Source organism: Tauraco erythrolophus, chromosome 13 (genome assembly GCF_009769465.1).
Source record: "Tauraco erythrolophus isolate bTauEry1 chromosome 13, bTauEry1.pri, whole genome shotgun sequence".
Classification (NCBI taxonomy): Eukaryota; Metazoa; Chordata; class Aves; order Musophagiformes; family Musophagidae; genus Tauraco; species Tauraco erythrolophus.
Genome location: NC_141477.1, coordinates 19,561,268 through 19,582,134, shown reverse-complemented (window position 1 = coordinate 19,582,134; position 20,867 = coordinate 19,561,268). Strand labels below are relative to the sequence as shown.

At 35.1% G+C, this 20,867-nt stretch overlaps 1 protein-coding gene across 1 annotated transcript in view; it reads left to right on the top strand.

Moving 5' to 3' along the window:
* The window catches only part of SMARCA1 (SNF2 related chromatin remodeling ATPase 1), a 34,924-nt gene that overhangs the window by 9,205 nt on the left and 4,852 nt on the right, over positions 1-20,867 (top strand). Inside the window, exons 7-23 of the mRNA XM_086619885.1 lie at positions 44-199; positions 456-587; positions 1,345-1,413; positions 2,383-2,492; positions 3,163-3,389; positions 3,934-4,055; positions 4,462-4,614; positions 6,044-6,176; positions 7,160-7,308; positions 7,946-8,065; positions 9,290-9,400; positions 9,620-9,733; positions 12,187-12,309; positions 13,878-14,010; positions 14,977-15,095; positions 15,293-15,505; positions 20,678-20,788. Coding sequence (XP_086476011.1) covers positions 44-199; positions 456-587; positions 1,345-1,413; positions 2,383-2,492; positions 3,163-3,389; positions 3,934-4,055; positions 4,462-4,614; positions 6,044-6,176; positions 7,160-7,308; positions 7,946-8,065; positions 9,290-9,400; positions 9,620-9,733; positions 12,187-12,309; positions 13,878-14,010; positions 14,977-15,095; positions 15,293-15,505; positions 20,678-20,788 — 2,295 coding nt within the window. The remainder of the gene's footprint in view (positions 1-43; positions 200-455; positions 588-1,344; positions 1,414-2,382; positions 2,493-3,162; positions 3,390-3,933; positions 4,056-4,461; positions 4,615-6,043; positions 6,177-7,159; positions 7,309-7,945; positions 8,066-9,289; positions 9,401-9,619; positions 9,734-12,186; positions 12,310-13,877; positions 14,011-14,976; positions 15,096-15,292; positions 15,506-20,677; positions 20,789-20,867) is intronic.

Sequence of the window (20,867 nt, the reverse complement as noted above, 5' to 3'; positions counted from 1 at the left end):
GTTCATCTTTATAATGTTTATCAATTCAATTGTTCTGCTTTAGGCTGCTTTTATCCGTGATGTCATGATGCCTGGTGAATGGGATGTTTGTGTTACGTCATACGAAATGGTAATTAAAGAGAAATCAGTCTTCAAAAAATTTAACTGGAGGTACCTGGTAATTGATGAAGCTCACAGAATAAAGAACGAGAAGTCGAAGGTAAACTCACTATTACTTGATACTTCGAAGATAGTTTAACACAAAAGATCCAGCCTGATTTGAACAGATATTAAGCGTTAGGTGTGGTGGTGGTTTAAAAAATAGGCCATAAGCTATTGGGTGGTAAATACGAGTTTCATAGGTAGCTCACTGGCTTTAAATTTAGTTGACATTGTTTCAGGTTTCAGAAACTGATAAAAATTCATTATGCTTAAGTGTACGTGGTGATGATGATGACTGTTTATTGTATTTGTAGCTGTCAGAGATTGTACGTGAGTTCAAGACGACAAATCGATTGCTGCTTACAGGAACTCCTTTACAGAATAACCTCCATGAGCTGTGGGCATTACTCAATTTTCTGTTACCTGATGTCTTCAATTCTGCAGATGTAAGTTGAGGTTTGGAAGTACAGTCTTGTTCTTGTTGTTTTGATTCTCAGGCTCTTTATGCAGAAGAGATAGTAAGAGACACTGATTCTAGGTCTTCCACATCATGTAGAAGCTCTGTGGCTTACCTAACCGTAGACTATTTTTGCTCTACTTGGTTAAAATAGTGCTTTCTGTTAATGCAGATAAGGCCTCAGGCCAGTAATAGCAAATACAATACTTGAAATAGCTCAAGAATTATGCGAAGTGGAACAAAATTTAGGAAAGCAATGCAGAATGAAGAATATGAAGCATCCAAATAGGCATAAGCCTTTTCTTCCTTTAGAATTTGAGTAATCTTTCACCTCTTTTACTGTTAATGTTTCCTGTACTTGTATTGCTTGCTTCCATTGTTTTTGCTCCGTTGTCCATCTCATCTACTTAAGGATTGTGATTTCTTTTTCTTCTTTTACCTTCTTGCTCCATCATTACACAAAAACTAAGGGGAAGAGCTTGGATACTGTAGTGATAAGTCTGAAAAACCGTTGTAAATTAAGCAGCGTCATAGTATTTTGTCTGCAGAGTTACTTATTTGACTTAAATGTTGTAACGTGCTGGGGAGCTGGCACAGAATTGCAGACTGATTTTTCTTTCACTCAAAGAAGTCATTTGTCTCACGATTTATGCCACTCCCAGCTGGAGTGAAAGAGGGTCAACGTCTGTCTGTTAAAACTACAGATGATAAACTGTTCATACCAATTGTACTGTTTCTCACTGCAGGATTTTGACTCATGGTTCGACACTAAAAATTGTCTCGGTGATCAGAAACTTGTAGAAAGACTTCACGCTGTAAGTAGTAAAAGCTGTGATCACATGTCATTGTTGGCATACACGGTGTAAAAAAAGAAAACAGATTATTTGCCCTTTCATTTCAAAGTCGAGAAGATGAACATGAAGGTATTTAGTTGCAGAAATGCCCAGCAGAGTTTTCATGAATTGAATATTGGAACTTATTGTTATAGATACTACTTTTTGTAACATTACTCTTTGAAGCAGACAAAATCTATACATAAAATGCGAAAATGAAGAATTCTGAGATCTTTTAGAAACTATTTATTATTGTGAATAGTATACTGATATATGTGTCGTGCTAGTCTGGATAAAGGCACACCTTTACCTTTGTTTTACTGTGCATGAGATGAAAGACATTTTTCATCAAACAGTAACAAAACAAATCAGAAAGAAGTGCAACATACGTTGCTTATTGTTGTAGAGAGAGAGTTGTAGAACACTGGAACAGGTTGCCCAGAGAGGTGGTGGATGCTCCATCCCTGGAGACGTTCAAGGCCCTGTTGGATGAGGCCCTGAGCAACCTGATCTAGTTGGAGATATCCCTGTTCCTTGCAGGGGGGTTGGACTAGATGACCTTTGAAGGTCCCTTCCAGCCCTAACGATTCTATGATTCTATGATTCTATCTTTGAAATGCTAGTGTATTTTGTATATGCTGCTAGTGGAAATAGAACTTATGTTAAAAGGTAATAAATAGATTTCATAAGCTTAGGGGTTTGGTCCTTGCTTAGGACAAGTGGGATGAATATGGCAATCTTCATGGAGTGTTACGTGTGTGTGTGCATTTTGTCTAATAGTGGGCAGCTTCACTTTGCAGACTGCAGCAGAATTTTTCGGAAGGAGTCACCATGACAGCAATAGGTTTTGATTAGTTATGAATAAATATCAGATAATTGAATCTGTTAATTTTGTATTTGAGGCAATCAATTTTATAAAATTATCTGTGGAAAAACTCTTAATTTGTGTAGGTATTGAAGCCATTTTTATTACGTCGCATAAAAGCTGAAGTAGAAAAGAGTTTGCCTCCAAAGAAGGAAGTAAAAATTTATCTTGGACTCAGCAAAATGCAGAGGGAATGGTGAGTTATTTATGTCAAAGTAAGAATCTTTCCTGACAAAGAACACTACAACTCTTCACATCGATTTATTTTTTTTGTTTGTTCTTTCCTTGTAGTTGCATGTTAAGACAGCCTGTTTATAGCTGTCTTGTGAGCTTTTTTAAAAGTTGCACGAGTTACAAAGAGAGTAATGAAAAGGTTGGGAGGAAGAAAGCAGAAGCTTCTTTTCCTTCCTTAATTTTAGTGGAAAGAACATATACCTACTAAGTTTCTTCCTTTGATCCAAGTATGTAAGCACCAGTAAAAGACTGAGCTGAAGTTAAAATATAACCTTGAGGAGACACGTACCCACAAGAGATGTGAGAAAAGGAGCTGGGTCAGTGTAGCAGCTTCAGTCAAATAAATGGTATCTTTATTCCACTTCTAAAATGGAATTGTAGGATAATTGAGTAAATGGCAGATCATTGTCACTCATAGACTAATTGCCTTTTGTGTTTAGATCTGGATTTATAAATCCTTATTATGAGTCAGACATTTTTGCTAAGTTTCATAATAATGTAGCTCATTATTATATAAACAAAGCAAACTCCCGCATCCAGAAATAAGTAAGTGACATATTGCAGGGTTTCATCCATGTTTCAAATTTCAAAGAAAAACTGAGAGTTGTTCAAAATTGCCTGTAAAACTTCAGGTATACAAGGATCCTGATGAAAGATATTGATATCCTGAATTCAGCTGGCAAAATGGATAAGATGCGTCTGCTGAATATTCTGATGCAGCTGCGGAAATGCTGCAACCATCCTTACCTGTTTGATGGTGCTGAGCCAGGCCCTCCTTACACCACTGACACGCATCTCATCACTAACAGTGGTAAAATGTTAGTTCTGGATAAACTGCTAGCAAAACTCAGAGAGCAAGGTGAGTGCTGTTTGTGAACAGTAGCGATTGGAATACTTGATGTGAGTAAAACTGCCTTTCAAAAGTCTGTCCTCCAGTGAATGCATTCATTACTTTCAGTGAGTTTTTTGTTGTAAGTCATTTTTCTGTGGATCTTAACACATGGAGGGAAGGAGGTCTTACAGGAGTGATGAGGAAGACTAGTAATATGGAGAAGTAGAAGGAAAGGAAGAGCAGAGCCTCCCTTCTGTTATCTTTAAGAAAATCTCTGATGAGAGGATTAGTTTGTCTGTGCACATCAGTCGTCAGCTACTTACCTTACCATGGTTTTAAGTGCTCTGTTTCTTCAGCTATGTATTTCTTCTGCGTAAATTATCAAATAACCTGTCTTGAGAATGTAAATAAATACCAGAAAAGTAACTTCAGAACGAAGACTTACTTAAATAAGCTAGGCATAGTACAGAATATTTCACGTGAATTCTTACTCATGCTCTATAGTAGGCTCTGTGATAAGCTTAATGTGAAAACAAAACCAATGAGAGAACCTTCTGTGTTGTTCTGTCAGGTTCCAGAGTTTTACTTTTTAGTCAGATGACTCGTTTACTGGATATTTTGGAAGACTTTTGCATGTGGCGTGGGTATGAGTACTGCCGACTTGATGGACAGACACCACATGAAGAAAGAGAGGTGAGAAAGTTTTATATAAAGAAGACATTTCTTTGGTTTACATATCAGATTATTAAGAAGTTATCATTTACATGTATATAAAAGCAGCTACGTCATTGGTTAAAGTACAGCAAAAATGCTACAGTTTAAAAAGGCTTCTAAGGGTATATGTTTTACCTAACCAAAGTCCACAGTAAAGTAGGTTTCATTTGTTCCTCAACTAAATGGAAAACCTAATATTTTGTGGACTCAGAATGGATTTTTCTGCCTGGGCAAACCCACAGTTTCTTACTTCTCTAAAAAATTGCTTTTGGTATGAAAATTCTGTAAATTTCAAAGAAATTTAATTGAAAAGCCACCAGCATATTGGAAGCTTGTTTGAAAACTCTGATTCTTCAATGAAGCATTCCTTTTTTTTTTTTTTTAGGAAGCAATAGACACATTTAATGCTCCCAACAGCAGTAAATTCATTTTCATGCTCAGTACCAGAGCTGGAGGTCTTGGAATTAATTTGGCAACTGCTGATGTGGTTATTCTCTATGATTCAGATTGGAACCCTCAAGTAGATCTGCAAGCCATGGTGAGTTAACTCCCTAATACACATTCATTCGTTAAAGTTGTCATTGCTCTGTTTTGTCTAAGTGTTTCAGAACTTGCATTTTATTATTTTTTTTACTTTTTGTATTCAATACCAAGCAACTAAGGAATTGAATAAAAAGGGCATGAACGGAATTGTGGAAGAAACTGTAGATTTTTTTCTCTGTAAATATCTGGCTTAATTATTTTCATAATTGAATAAGATTTCTTTTGTGGAAATATTGTGTCAGTATTGTTTATCCACAGAATTATTCTTAATTCTATCTTTCCAACAGACAATAGTAAACAAATAAGAAGGATGTTTTTAAAATAATAGCAAAGAATTAAAAGCATGCAGCTTTATATTCCTCCCTGTTGGGAAGCTTATGGGTTTGCAACCCACTTTATCTTTGGAATAAACATACTACAATCTTCTCTGAGTGCTGAATATAAAAAAAAATCAAGTCTATAATTTGTTTAATGTGGAATAAAAATCATGTGATTCTTTTTGCATGGTTTGGGTGATGAGGTATTTGTTCTGTGGTTTGTAGTCTTTTTGTTTGGTGAGGGTTGGTTTTGTTTTGGTTTGGTTTTTTTAGTGCCCTTACATCAAATATTTACTGTGACTAACAGTAAGTAAATAACAGCATTTTGATATGCATGCTGACTACCCACAGTAGACTGACTTCCTAGGAACTCATGAGTGTGATTTGTGAACTTTTGTAGGATTTTCAGGAAGAAATGAATATTATGCAGGAGAGTAAAAGATTTAACAACTTGTTTAAAGAACAGTCAGAAAATTCTGGTGCCGATAGCTTGAAGACCATTTATTTAAATTTTTTTATTCAAGAGGATGAAATAACTATTTATTCATGTTTTCCAGAGAGAATAAACACAAGTTTTGTTACAAATGAGGTTATATGACCAACATACTATACTTATTTGCTGTGTATTGTACCTGTATTATGTGAGCTGCATATTGATGCTTTAAGATGGCTAATTTGGGATGACTACAGTATTGAAACTGTGGCTGCATGGACTTTGCCCATGGAATTAATATGCTCAAGCCAGGGATACCAAAGTTTCAATACCTATGTCTAGACAGAGTTAATTTGAAAGCAGTGCAGATGTGTGTATGTACATACTGTTGTATTTCCACTTCCCAGTTGCAGTCTAGGCAGACATTCAGTTATCCTTATTTTCGATGAGGTAGATGCATTTATTGCTATAGAATGACCCAAGCTTAAAAGGTGCAATAGCCAGATATAAGTACATATTCCTATACTGGTTTTACGTTCTTGTGTAGTCTTGAATAAGGAAGGAACCAAGAAATACATGGTAGTTTCAGTCTGCTGTTTCTGCTATATAGCAAGCTAACTGTCTATTGCTTGTGAGTTTTTGTTGCTGAACACTCATTGATTTATGTTTGTTAGGATCGTGCGCATCGTATTGGTCAAAAGAAACCAGTACGGGTGTTTCGACTAATCACTGATAATACTGTTGAAGAGAGGATTGTAGAAAGAGCTGAAATAAAACTGAGACTGGATTCTATAGTTATACAACAAGGTATCAACTGCTATATATGTTTGTCTGCAACAGAATTGTTCAGTCCCTTAAAATATGGGTTAAATAACTGTACAAATGTACAGTATGAGAGAAAGCAGGCCTTGTGTATAATAGCAGTACACTAAATCACCATAAGAAATTATAATGTGTAAGGTATTCACTTGCTCAGCTGAAATTTTTGAAAAAAATTTGTTTTCCTAAATAATGTGGGCATAGACTTATTTTAAGACTCTCAATGAGGAAAGCAAATGACAACCGAATAGATGTTACTTGGTTTTTGTGATATGTTAAAAAGGAAAAAAAAAAAAGAAAAAAAGTTATGTTCCATGACAGATAAAAGTAATTATATAGATGTGCTTCTTATCACATAGAAATTGATTGAACATTAAAACTGCTTTGCATGTCTTTGTTTAGAAGTTCTTGGAAGAATAGTTTGTCAAAAACTAAGGTTCTCAAGCTAAGTTTTGAAGGTTGGTTGTATTTCCAAAAGGGTGGGCTACTGAAAGGATGATGGTCAAAACTTTAGTCTGTGAAGAGATTAGATAGGATAAGTGAAATTTTGAGACAGAAATAAAGAAAAATATTCAGAGATTTGGGTTGAAGTCAGTGAAGTTAGTGTTAAAAATATTAAGTATTTCTTAATGGTTATTTCAGAATACTTTTATCATTTTTCATGTTAAAATAGGGTTTTGATGTTAAAAATTTAGCTAACTTTGTAAGAATAAGATCTTAAACATAAAATTTGGATTATCTGAATGTGCAGTGTTCTTTGTTATGGCTTGATCCAAAGTTGTTTATTTTTTTATTTTCCCTGAAATTTCTGATTTCTGTTTATTTTCAGCTCAAGTGAAACATAATTTTTTCTGTATGATTCTTTTGTTTTTCCTTTCTTGTTCTGCCAGTGAACTAAAAAAGTCCACTGTTTACATGGTTCTACTAGAGCTTCTGTATTAAAACTTTAAACATATTTCTTCTAATTTTAGGAAGGCTCATAGACCAACAGTCTAACAAACTGGCAAAAGATGAAATGCTGCAGATGATCCGGCATGGAGCCACACATGTTTTTGCTTCCAAAGATAGTGAGCTGACAGAAGAAGATATAACCACTATTCTAGAAAGAGGTGAAAAGAAGGTTAGAAAACAGCTTGGTACAGAGTTTGAAATGTGTCAAACATGAAATACAGATGCACAAAATATAAATGAAATCTGATTATGTAAATCTGTTTTTATGCCCAACTGCTACTCTGCTATTCATAAATGTTTTAAAGCTTATGAAAGTTTTGAAGGAGTAGAATTAGTGAGTTATAATTGTTTTCAAAGTTCAGACTGTGTGCACTGTATCTTGAGCACTGTTTATTTTGTGGGCTTTTGGAAAGACACAAATTTTATGCCAACAATTCTAATAGACACAAAATCTGTGTGGAACTTCATTAGGGAATAAATAGCCCTGTGGAAAAACGAACTACCGTTTCAGCTCCAAAGAGTTGGGCATAAATTTCATTTAAATTTAAAAATGAAATCATAGAGTTGTAGGGCTACGTCCCTGCATAATAAATTTAGTTTAGCGGAAACTCTTGAAGTCAGATTGTTCAAAATTGAAAAGCACTATGGACATCTCTTCTTACAAGAAAAATGTAAGTAAAAGTTTAAAGCAGAAAAAGTCATTGAGGATGGTTTAATAATTATGAAAGCTGGTGGTGCAGTGTTTTTTTTTTTGGAAAAGATAAAACAGCTTGAGTGAGCCTAAAAGTATCTTACTGTGTTTTCAGACAGCTGAAATGAATGAACGATTGCAGAAAATGGGGGAGAGCTCCTTACGAAATTTCACTATGGACACAGAGATGAGCTTATACAACTTTGAAGGTGAAGACTATAGAGAAAAACAAAAGGTAATTTTTCTTCAAGCCTTAAAGCCTTTGTTTAGAGGTGCAGGCATAAAGGCCAAACTAGAAATGTTATGGCTATGAAGGTTATTCTAGAGAAGTAAGAAGCTACTGAAAAACTCACTTAGCTCTGCAGAAGCATCAATATTCTGAACTTTTGTTAAATTAGATTTCAGCCCCACTGTTTTTCTTCATGGTAAAATCTGATAATATTGCTCAATTTTATCCTTTTTGCAGCAAACATACTATGTTTCATCCTACTATACTGCTGCAGTCAGTATTATTTTACTGCTACATAACTGAGAGGAAACAAACCAGGCCCGATAATGATTTTTATATGTAGAACTTGGACTTCAATGTTTTTTTGTACTGAAGGTTTTAGTCACAAGCGTTCATGTGAACTGTTTGTACAACAATTTCCTAATTTTAGAAGGGTTGTCCAAACCAGGAGGTATTACTCAGGGTCTTACAATGTTACCTCTGCATCTGTGTTTTGTATGGGATGTATAGTCAAGATATCCTTAAGGTCTTATCTGAAATCAGATACGTGAACTCTTAACTACAGAATGCCCTTCTAGCCCAGGTTTCTTATAAATTTTGAAGAAACATTTAGAAAAATAAAATATATAATGAGAATAGAGTGGAGTGTGTACATATATACATAAGATTCTTTTTCCATGTTGATAATTTCATTACATGAAGCCAGCTAAATACAGCATAGTCTTGAAATATGCTTCAGTAAGTTTAATTCAAGTAATTTAGTTAAGATTAATTTGCTGCTAATGGATTTGTTTTTTTTCTGCCAATGTTGTAGCCTCTGTAGAGGTTAATCATTATGATATTTAAAGGAGAAGCAATTCACTCATATCACAAGATACTATGGTATTCAGAGCCCAAGTCCCCAGTCCTTTTATTGTGTTTTGGTAGAGGGAATCATAACCTTACTCAGGTGTCTAAAGTAAATAGAATACTGTAAAGGGATCTATCCATGCCACTGCACTGCCTTACCTGTGTGTTATCTTTTATGTTTTTAAATATATGTTATAATCAGCTATAACTTCTTGCTGATTTTTGAGCTCTGTTGTAGTACCCGTATTGTTGAGCAGAACCGTTAGATTTGTTGTGCAAAATGATGTTCCTGTTTTGCGTTGCTGCATTGGTTATTATTTTTGTGACTTTAGGAAAGCACACAGTTACTTAAATTAATCTTTTATTCTATTCTGTGTGTAGCTGAGCATGATGGAATGGATAGAGCCTCCGAAACGAGAACGCAAAGCTAATTACGCAGTTGATGCTTATTTCAGAGAAGCCCTACGTGTTAGTGAACCAAAAGTCCCAAAGGTAAGAAGTTGGCAAGTACAGAGGGGTTTTTATCTTGTTCTTTTGCTCTTCTCCTCTTCCATGTTGCATCCCCTGCTCTCACCCTATACTGATAACAAAATGAATCTACTTGTAAAGTGATAGATTGCTACTGCTGCTGATTTATGTCAGTTTTATGAACAGTTTTATTGCACAGAAATCAAGCTTTTAGAATGTTAATGTACCTGTGTATTTTTGAAGGCTCCACGACCTCCAAAACAACCAAATATTCAGGATTTCCAGTTTTTCCCACCACGGTTATTTGAACTTCTGGAAAAAGAAATTCTGTATTATCGTAAGACTATAGGATATAAGGTAATGCCTTTATTTTCTTCAAATTAGTGTAATGTATTTGTATTCCTCTTTGCAGATTTACTGCAACCTTGACAATAGCTAAATGAAGTAAATGAGACTGCAACTGAAAAATACATTTTTCTTGTCTTATTTTTTATAAAGTACTCTTCATTGTGAAGGAAATGGCTTAAAACCTCTATTCTCCTGTTTCAGTTCCACTGTGGAACAGAAAAAGTAATCTGTAATTCCTTCCTTCATTAAAAATTTCAGATCTGTGTAGCTTTGTTTTGTGGTGAGTTCCTAGCGATAAAATAGAGCAGAAAAAAGTAATACACTTCTAATGTTTCATGTACTTCTCAAACAAAAGTGTGATAAATGGTCTAAGGTGAGAAAATAATTTTTATCTAATATAAGATCACTTCCAGAGTATGATTTTTTTGTTGTTGTTTTAGCTTTAGTATGTCTTGTGCAGAAAGTAATATTGATGCTGACTTTGTGTTGATATGAAAGTAAGTAAAGTGACATCAATATTTCTTGCATTTTGCTGGGATATAAAATATTTAAAGGTGTGAAGAAGTCTGAATGTATTACTACTACAGAAAGAAAACCAGACAACAGACCTATCTTTATTTTTTTCCTACTATGCCATAGCTGAATTTCTCCCTCTTCCCTGCTGACATTACTGGACAAGCAGTGAACATGGATTCTGTTTTGATGTTGATTTTCATTACTTGTGCCAGTATTGACTGAGTAAATCAAATAGATCCCCTACTTCCAGACATGTAGCTTACTTTAAAAAGCCCCATGTTTCATGGCAGGTTGCAGCAAGAAGAAATCATGTATAAAATGTGTTGGAGAACATAAACTTGTCATACAAAGCCAGGATAGGAAATTGGTGTTGCAAAAGTGTAGAATTAACATTAGCAAAATATATTTTTTAAAAAAACACAGAAAATGTCTTAGAATCTAGTTTGTAGCAGAAAGTATTTTATGTGGATGGAAGGATAGAATTAGGATAAGAATTAGAGGAAGTATAATTAGCTTAGGGAAAGAAATTATTCAATTAACTCTCCAACAAATAAGATTGAGAGAATTGCCGATGTTGACAATATGCATGTAAAAAGAGAGGTGTTTCAGTCCTGGTGATGAAGTCTGTCAGACTGGCTAGGCCGAACATTAATACTTGTGTCTTAAAAACTTCGTGTGACTGTTCACTGGTAATGGAAGTAATAAATATGATTGTTCTGCTTTGAAATGAAAGTATAACTTTCCATCTGAAGAGGGTTTATTATTAAAACTGAAAACTGCAATAAAAAATATGAGAAGATATCAAATAAGTAGAGACCAACCTTTATGTGTCAGTCTTAACTTAAACCACCAAAGCCAAGAAGATTTCTTAGCTAGATTTTAAAACCAGCTCTTAACTTCCTTTAACTTTTGCTACATAAATATGTAAGTGCTGCAGAGTCTTTACTGGGTACTGGTTTCTGACTTGTTTGCTGTTGCGTGGTATGGAATTGAAATACATAATTGAAAGGTCACAAATATTAAATTGGTGTCAGTGTGAAGAGGGACGGATGAAATGTTGCTAGGCCTTGTATACGTTATGCTGTCTGTCTGGTTCTGGCTTTGGCAGTATGTGTAGCTTTATAGTAAACTTGGCAGAACTTACTATTTCCCTGTAGTTGTAAAACATTATAAACTGTTGGATGTAAGAGAGCAGATCCTGAGCTAGTGAAAAGTGCCACTGGAATCTGTGAGCTGTGACAGCTTACACTAGGTAGGGCTCTGCCTCCCACAATATCCTTAAGTCATTGTGTGTAAGTGGTGGGGACAGGACATAACAAAATTGTAACATACATTTGACAAAATCTAGTCCAACTTTTGGGAGGAAGAGTTTAAGCAGTGAGTTTTGAATCTAGGTAAAATATGTTTGGTAACTGTTGTACGGATCAGTATTTAAGATCTTAAATATTTCCGATATTTAAAAGCTGGAAAAAATGTAGAATAGATGTAAATGGTAAAATACACTGTTTTTCCCTGAAGTTTCTTAAAGATGTGAATAGGACCCTCTTGTTACTTATAGTTGAAGATAAACTTTACATTAAGAGCTTGTGAGACAAGAAGGAACAAGTGTAGATAAATGACAATATCTGATGCATCACCTTGTCTTGGGGGAAAATATTTGCAATTTTGCAACAGTTTTGTAGATACTGATGAAAATATTCCGGTAGTTCTTTAAAAAAAATATTTTTGTTTGGTTTCTCAGGGTAGCCAAGATGTGAGGTGGTAGGTTTTTTGTTGTTTGGGTTGGGTGTTTTTTTTGTTCTGTGACAACAAATGCTTAGGGGATGTGGACTGTATCGGTCCTATGAGATGTAACGTGCTTATAAATAGTAAACCAAGGTTGACAGAAAAACGTACAGTCTCTTTAACATTGCTGCACTGCTGCTTGTCAATACCCCTGATTTTAGGTCCCCAGGAATCCTGATCTCCCGAATGCAGCTCAGGTACAAAAAGAGGAACAAAAGAAGATAGATGAGTCTATGCCTCTGAATACTGAGGAAACTGAAGAGAAAGAAAAGCTTCTAACACAGGTAAACTAAAAACAGCTAAAGTATTTACTCATATATTTTTTCTAGTGTGGAATATAAATACTAATAATGATAAATATGCGTGGGAAAGCTACATTGATGTTATATAAAGAAGAAATCGCACAACATGTAATGATTTTGCTTGGTTTTGCTTTGGTGTTTTTTTTGGTTTGTCTTAGTCACCTGCTGTTTCCTTCAATGTCTGCAGCATTTCTGAGGCAAGGACTTACATAGTTGGTACATGACCCAGCAACACATGCAGAAATCCAGTCAGTAGGTTTCTTGTATATGCATCTACCTTACATATGTCCTTACCAAAAAAGGTTTGAATCGGAGAGGACAAGCCTCTATCAACGCATTTGGTATTTACGCAGATGTATAAGACGTCACATCCACTAATTCTGTCCCAGTTGAGTAGTTAGGTGTGTTCTGTCTATACTGGGACTGAATCCCTGTCACTGGCTAGTTTCTTGACTTTTTGGACTTTTATCCTGCTGACTAGGCTTATTAGCAGCTAATCGTTAAGGACAAAGGTCTGCCTGAAAAAGTAAAAAGGACTTTTTGGTTCAGAAAATTTTCTGTAAAAGAATTGGATGTAGTGTACCTTGAAGAAATTTGCAAGGTGACAGTTTCACTACTAACTTCACCTGTTTGTAGCAGAGGAATACTGAAGCTGGTGCTGATACACATGTCAGTACTGCTGTTAATCATTAAAAATAAAGATTTATATTTTTTATATTAGACTTCTTGTAAAGATGCTATCTATTGTGGAGTGAGCTTACTCAGCTGGAGAACTGACAGAGTTACTTGTAAATGTATTTCTGTGATGAAAGAAACTCGGTGCACTACAAATTGCTGTTCAGGCATGTGATTTTCTTGTTTGTTTGTTCTTGATGTTTTCTCCTTTCCCTGTCTTTAAATTGTAATGTCTCATTCTTGGATGATGCTTTTGTGCATTGCATCTCACTTAACTGTTGTTCAGTTCTGGATTCATTTCTTCGGTACACAGCAAATTTTCTCTTTGACAGTGCTATAGAGTTTCCATTTGATTGCATCTTTTTGGACTAGAGATCATTTCTTGACATACTTAAGCTTTCATCCAACTGTTTGGCTGGCTCAAGGTTTGTAAATGTCCCAAGTAGGAGCTCTTGCTTTAGATCCCTGCACTACTCTAAGAACTTGTAATGACACTTGCATTGGTGCACCCTGTACTCCTGAGACATTTGTTGCTCATATCTGCTGAAGAGTGACTGAAAATTACAGTAACCTGTCATTGAGCTTGTTTCCTTGGAGAAGTACCATGCAAAAAGTTTAAAAAGAAAGAAGTGTAAAAAGCTCCTACTAATGCACGTGGAATCATGCACAAAAATGACTCTTTAGACATTTAATGAATCAGTAATAAACCTTGGATAATACAAGTTTATGGAAATCCTGGAAGACCGTTAACCACTGTAATTATGAAACATTGCAGAGGCATTGCCAATTGGAGCAAATGATACATACATAAGACAATTTGGCAAAATATTTCCCTTCTACCTACTTATGCCTTCTTGACCTCTTGCTGCTTACAGGGTTTTACAAACTGGAATAAAAGAGATTTTAACCAGTTTATTAAAGCTAATGAGAAATATGGTCGTGACGATATAGACAATATTGCCCGTGAGGTGGAGGGAAAGTCACCTGAGGAGGTCATTGAGTATTCAGGTTTGTGGTATTTTGAAATGTATTTCTTAATCATGTGATATCACCATCATTTTCACTACACGTTCTTTTAAAATTGCAAGGTGTATAATTTGGATGTGTAGAAAAATAGTTTTTATGGAAAGTAGACGATCGTTCTTTTCAGAAGACTTAGTTCTGTTAAAAAGGTTGAATTTGCAGCATGTAAATATACCTTCAGCTGCCTTTATAGTCAAAATTTACAACTTGCCATAGTCAATTTACACTGGCAACATGGTTTTGTGGAATCATGAAGTTGCCTTATAGTGGCAACGTGATTCTTTATGCTATGAGTATATATGCTCTTTTAGCTAGTATACTGTCTTTTGTATTTACACAATACTTTTTAATTTGTACAGAACTCTTCCTCGTTCATCTTTGGATTTAATTTTACCAAACGCTTGCATAAAACTCAACTTTGCAATGTTCTTCCTCTAGCGTAAAAAGGAAGATCTCCAGAAGAGTTCCCTTCAAAGTATTGAATTTATTTTGGGTTGGCTAAAAGATGTCTCTGTAGAAGCCACAAATTGCTAGCTTTTATAACAGATAGACTAAGTAGTCTGTGACCTTGGAGGTAGCTAGTTAAAACTGAAATACGAATGTTTCACTGCTAGACTAGCAGCTTTATCCTCTTTCACCATTGTTACGGAAAGCTATCGGTAATTTTTTTCAGTTTTACATGACTGCCATTAATTATGTCGAATGTAAACTTTGTTACAGTTATTATTAAACCTTTGCTTATAGTTTACTTGTAAAGACATTGAATAAAGGATCTGTGCAAATTTATTTCTTGACTAGTGTAGTAAAAGGGAGAGTATTAGCAAATCTTTTTTAAGATTTAATGGAACCACAAGCTGCATTCCTTTTTTTTTTGCTGGAATGCCTCAACTGAGTAAAGAAGTATGAGTAGAGGAAAGGTTTTGGTTTATAAATTATGTTTTGTGTTTTTAGCTGTTTTCTGGGAACGTTGTAATGAACTACAGGACATCGAGAGGATTATGGCTCAAATTGAACGAGGAGAGGCAAGAATTCAACGAAGGATCAGTATCAAGAAAGCCCTTGATGCCAAAGTAATCATTGCAGGTTTTTGTTTTCTATAGCTGACTCTTTCGAAATTCCTTCAGAAAGGGAAGAGTTGTAGATGGGAGATCTATCTTTTTATATAACATTTATAGTATACCATGTATTAGTAATCTACACTAACTTGTAATAAATCCTTGATGTAATATTATATGTTTAATAGTCCTTATTTTTGTTTTGCATTCAGATTGCAAGGTATAAGGCACCTTTTCATCAGCTGCGTATTCAGTACGGAACAAACAAAGGGAAAAACTACACGGAAGAGGAAGACAGATTTTTAATATGCATGTTGCACAAGATGGGCTTTGACAAAGAAAATGTGTACGAGGAGCTGAGGCAGTGTGTGCGCAACGCTCCTCAGTTCAGATTTGACTGGTTTATCAAGTCTAGAACTGCAATGGTAGGTCTCAAGTTGCATGGGCTAAGTCTCTATGTGAAGTGTCTTGTTCCTTTTTTTTAAGCACCATCACATAAAATTTGGGTTTGTGCCAGAATGCTAGAGTCTAGGAAACAAGTGCTGAAAGAAGAACTTTTGGTTTTATTGTCATTTCTAGTTTTTAATAAAAGAACCTCTTCCCTCAGTACATCAAGCAAGGCAATACAGCTGAAACAAACAGATTAGAAAACCTGCCAAGTTGAAGTCCCATGTTACCCAAAGGGATGAATGCAGAGGTAGACTATCCTTACAAATATCCTTGTTAATTTTATTGCAAACTAAAAGTTTTACCAAACAATGCCTCTTAAGATATGACTGCTTTTCAGAATTAGTGGACAATATTAAAGACTGAAAACACCTGGATAAAAGAACAGCTTTTCTAATATCAGTACTTAATTTCATGTAAGAACTAATCATTGAAGCAATTGATTTTAAATGCACTTTGTAGTTATGAATAAGCATTATCACATGCAAGTACTTAAATTTTTTTAGCTATACTTTTCTGAAGATTTAGATCATACTTATGTTTGATAGCGAGTAGACTAGTACTCTGAATTTTAGCTGCGTTTTTTTTCCTTTGTCTGAAGAGCAAAGCCATTCGTGTTTAATTTAGTTATGAAGTGGGAAGGGTAACACTAACAGAAGCTTTGGTGGTTGCAAATTCTAAGCTATGTAGGTATCAACCTCAGAATACAGGATCCTTTTAATGATAAAAACCTGTTAGCAGTGCCCAGGAATTTTTGCTTAGACCTCCCCTGATTCAGTTCCTTTTTGTTATGAAGAAAATTTGGAAGTCTGTGGACCTTATGTAAGAAACACGTGCATTTTCATATGAACGTATTTATATGGGAAAAACGTACTTCCAATTTTTTCTGTAATACCAGAAATAACTTCATCTTTCTTGCGATGAGTGAGAGCTGGAACATTTTTTTTTTTGGTCTGCTTGAATACAAAACCATATTGGTCATGGCTGACGGAAAAGAGTGGAGCACACTGTCCCTTACACAGCTGACATAGATTCTCCCCATTGTCTTGTAAGCAAATTTCTAATTTAATGCAGTGCTGCAGTCATGTGACTTAAATGTCATTTCGTATACAAATCTGGATTTTTTAGCAGTTTAGTCTAGCGATTGCAGAACCACTGTGCATTATTGTTTACTGTCTTCATTTCCTGGGCTCAGGATTTGTTTATGAAATGTTCTCTGAGAGTTCTGAGTACTGCACTAAGAATAAATAAAACATAACATAAAATCTTTAAAATGTGTATTTGAACAGGTGAGAATATTTACTTTTCTTAGTGCTGCTTATAATTATGCAATACGATTTCTACTTGATATTTCAGCAATTAAAGTGTTTCTGGATAGTGCAGCGGTTAGCCCTTAATTAAAAAGAATTACAAGCTCTACTTGCTAAAATGTCTGTTTGAAGAAATACTGGATTTTGAAATTATGTCCATAAAGAGAGAAGCCTCCAATATTTAGTTTTATTATGAAGTTTCTTTTAAGTTGTCTAAGGAGGAATCCATTTAAGTAAATTGTAGAAATGGGTACTAGAAATTAAAAATGTAGCTCAACATTTAATATTAGTTGATATACAGTAAAGTCAGGAGCAGTGTTAAATATTCCATTTAAATCTTCTTGCAGATCCTTATGTTCAGTATAATTTTCTTTTTGAAGGGGATAGGAATCGTTTGCTAAAGTGTAGAAATATGTTCTGCGGTGTCTAATGCTGAAACCGAGGCACCGGGAATATAGTCAATCTTTTGGCTTACGTTTTCTCTTAAAACTCTATCCATTAATATTTTTGGTTTTTCTGCTATTACACAGTTGGAAAATAATAGTATGAAAATACGAAGCTGAATTAATCTTTCACTTTCAACGTGCATTTCATTTTCTTAAATGTTTTAAGTTGTCATGGTGTGTATGGTTTAGTAGATGATAACTGCCAGTCGCTGGTATGTTTTAGGTATTCAAACATCCTGACATTTGTGGAAGTATTAGCTTCCGTGGGTCCATTTTGCACTAGCTTGGTAATTTTTGTGAAGAAATGTGCTAGAAAGACACTTGATACCAAGAATAATGAACCAAGTACAAATAAAATTTTCATAAAAGGGCAAATAGTAAGTTCAGTGAAAGCAGATAAAACTTCTTAGAATACTGAAATTCACGTGTGATCTCGAAATTACCTTTTAGTACATTCAAATGGATAAGAAACAGCATCTAAAGGGCAGCATAGTTCTGAAAAGGACATACCATGTGCTTTGAGAAAACTTTGTGTTCTGCTAGCCACTAGATGTCTCTTGAATTCCATAGAAATAACTAATTTATCTTCCATCTTATTTCTGTTTCTTCTCCTTCTGAAGATTTCTCTTTGGAAAACAAAAGTTCTGCTTCATTTATTTATTCCAAAACCAGATGGTTTACCCAAAATGTAAGTTTTCAAAAAGATTGAGAGTGCCTAAAATTGTAATTTAGTTTAATTTTTTTTTAAACTAGGCACAGAGGTTTAAATTTCTAAGTTTAGTTGTTATCATTCTTTTATTTCAGTCCGTGCAGGAAGAATGCAAAATGTCATGGCAATAGTGAATTATATATCTTATTTTCTGAAGTCAGAAATTATGTGTATTCTTTTACCTTTCTGCAAACCCTACCCAGAATAAGACAAATGACTGGTTTGTAAATACAGGAATATACGAGCCTGTTGACAGAGCTTAGGACTACTTTCACTCCCAAGTCAGCATCTCTGCCTTCAGTCATGCAGAAGGTGATGGTTCAGTGCTCCCATCTTATTTATTGCAATACTAGTCTTTATAGCTATGAAGGGGTGAGCAAAGTACATCTTATCTCTTTCCATCCTAAAGAGAAAAGTATCAGGCCACACTGAATAAAATCTCATCTCTAAAGGTGCAAGGCATTTTAAACTGTATTTTTGTAGTAATAAAATGGAATGGATCAGTCCATATTGAAGTTTCAGTATGCAGGATTTATCATGCAGATTCTTTCCGATGGTAGGTGTAGAAGAAACCTGTGTGTGTTTCACATCTTGCTGTTAACTGCTTCTGTGGTTCTCCAGAGAAAATTGATTTTGAGGCCATCCTCTGTCCACAGCATGTTGCTCTGGAGTAGTAGTCCATCTGGAAAGTCTAACCGTGAACCTGTATGCTTTAATAAATGTTTGTATTTATGCAAGCATTTTTCCCCAGGAAAGAGGAGGATTTTTCTTGCTGCCTTAGGCAAATGGATCGAGGTTATTTTTTAGTCCTTTCTGATTAATTGCTTGTCTTGAATGTAACACAAACCAGTTTCTCATATACTAGAAAAGACCTGGCTGATTGTTATCATGGGGCAGCTTGTCATCAGCCTTTACCTACAGCTCCTGAGTGTTTGAGTGCAATGTACACAAACGTAAATCATGTGAAATGCTTCTGACATATTGACAATCATCTTTCTACTTCTGTTTTTTACTTTTTATCGCCTCTATTAATCTATAGGGTGTAGGTTGGTGGGACAGAGGCTGTCTTTTGTTCTGTGTTTGGGATGCAGTATATGTTGGGATGGCTTGCACTCAGGTTTTCTCAGACTTTTTGTCTTTTTATCTAAAAACTGTTGCGTGGATGGAATTTGAGGGTTTTTATTGGCTGAACTGAGAGTATTTTAACTCCAGCAGGACGCTTAGAATCCAGGGCACAAGCAAGGCACCCTGATTTATGCTTGAACCTGTACCGAGAGGGTGCAGGGTTGCTTTCACGTGGGTGTGGTAGAAATGACTCATTATGATAGTCTGTTTGCAAAACTACATGCATGAGACTGGAATGTTTCCAGCAGAGTTGTAAAGAAAAATGTCCTGAAGAATTTTATGTTTTGGTGGCAGGATTCTCTGCGTCCATTCTGAATTACACAGCTTTCACGTAAGGCCATGGAGCACCTTTTGTAGAGGCATCTGTGGATACTATAGAACTTAAGGAATACAGTTAAGCTTGGGGATATTAATGTCTCAAAGATGGGTGATACGCTTGAGTGTTTCAGAACTTTCAGGATCAAGAAAGCGTGCAGGCTGCATCATTTTCCATCACATAACGTGATGGCTAAAGCAATAGATGGGTTACAGATGCTGAGAAAATAGAGACTAATTCCTGGGCAAAAAGGTCACCTGTTCATTGCAAATAGACCAGTTATAGGTTAAGATTTATGCTACTAGGTAATTCCAGGATAGCTTGTGGTTCAGAAATTGCTTCATCGAGTTTAATAGAGATAAGACATATTTTTCTGTTGTGTTTTTTTTTTTCTTCTTCAGAAGAAAACTTCCTGCTTTGAGCTTGAAAAGCCCATGGAATCACTGTTCTCAGTGTACATAGAATATACTGAGTAATTCTAATAAAAGCGAGCACTATTATGTATTTGGTAATTTTTTTTGAGATAGGCTACAAGAAACTGTCCAAGTCAAATGAGTTCTAATAACCAAGCCAACTGCTATTAACTGCAATGCAGATGTTTTTAGAGTTGTATTGGGAATATTTTTTTAATGTACAAATGACCTTATGGCATTTAATCTTGAGCACTTTCAGCTGGCTCGGAAGTCTTGATGCTAAAAGCATTTAGGACCTGCTACCTTTTGAGTGCTGTTTGGCTAAAAATACAACAGTGAGTTCATGATTTAAGACTGGATAGATTTTTGTCAGTTTGGAGCTCTGTAATGTCTTGTCACAAAGCACTAGTGCGTGTGCCACAGAAAAGGATTGCTTAAGATAGCTTTGATTCCTTTTCTCTCTGCTTTAAAGATATACTTGAAGACCTCTTTTCATAAAATCTGGCATAGTGTGCTGGCAGGCTGTAATTTGCTTCATCTAAACAAGATGAAAGATCAGCCTTTTGGGGTGTCAGTTTGGAAGATATAGACAATCTGGAAAACTTGTCAGTAAGTTGAATATTTCAGTAAACTTCTCTGTCTTTATAAAGAAGGTTATACTAAAGTAAAGACAGATGAACAATATCTACACTAATCTTACTACTACATGAATATTGAATGTTTTTTTTAAAACTTAAGTGTTCTGGAATTCAAGAGTTGTGAACATATTTATGTAAATGAGAAAATTTATATAACTTATTTTAGAGAATTTGATGTTTCCTGTTTCCTTAGGAGTTTCAGAGACGCTGCAATACTCTCATATCATTAATTGAAAAAGAAAATATGGAAATTGAGGAAAAAGAAAGAGCTGAAAAGAAGAAAAGAGGAGCAAAAGTAACAGCAGTATGTTTAGCAGCCTTTATTTTACTTCTGATGGGGCAGAGTTCAATCATATTTTGTTAGAAAATGAAAAGATAATGTC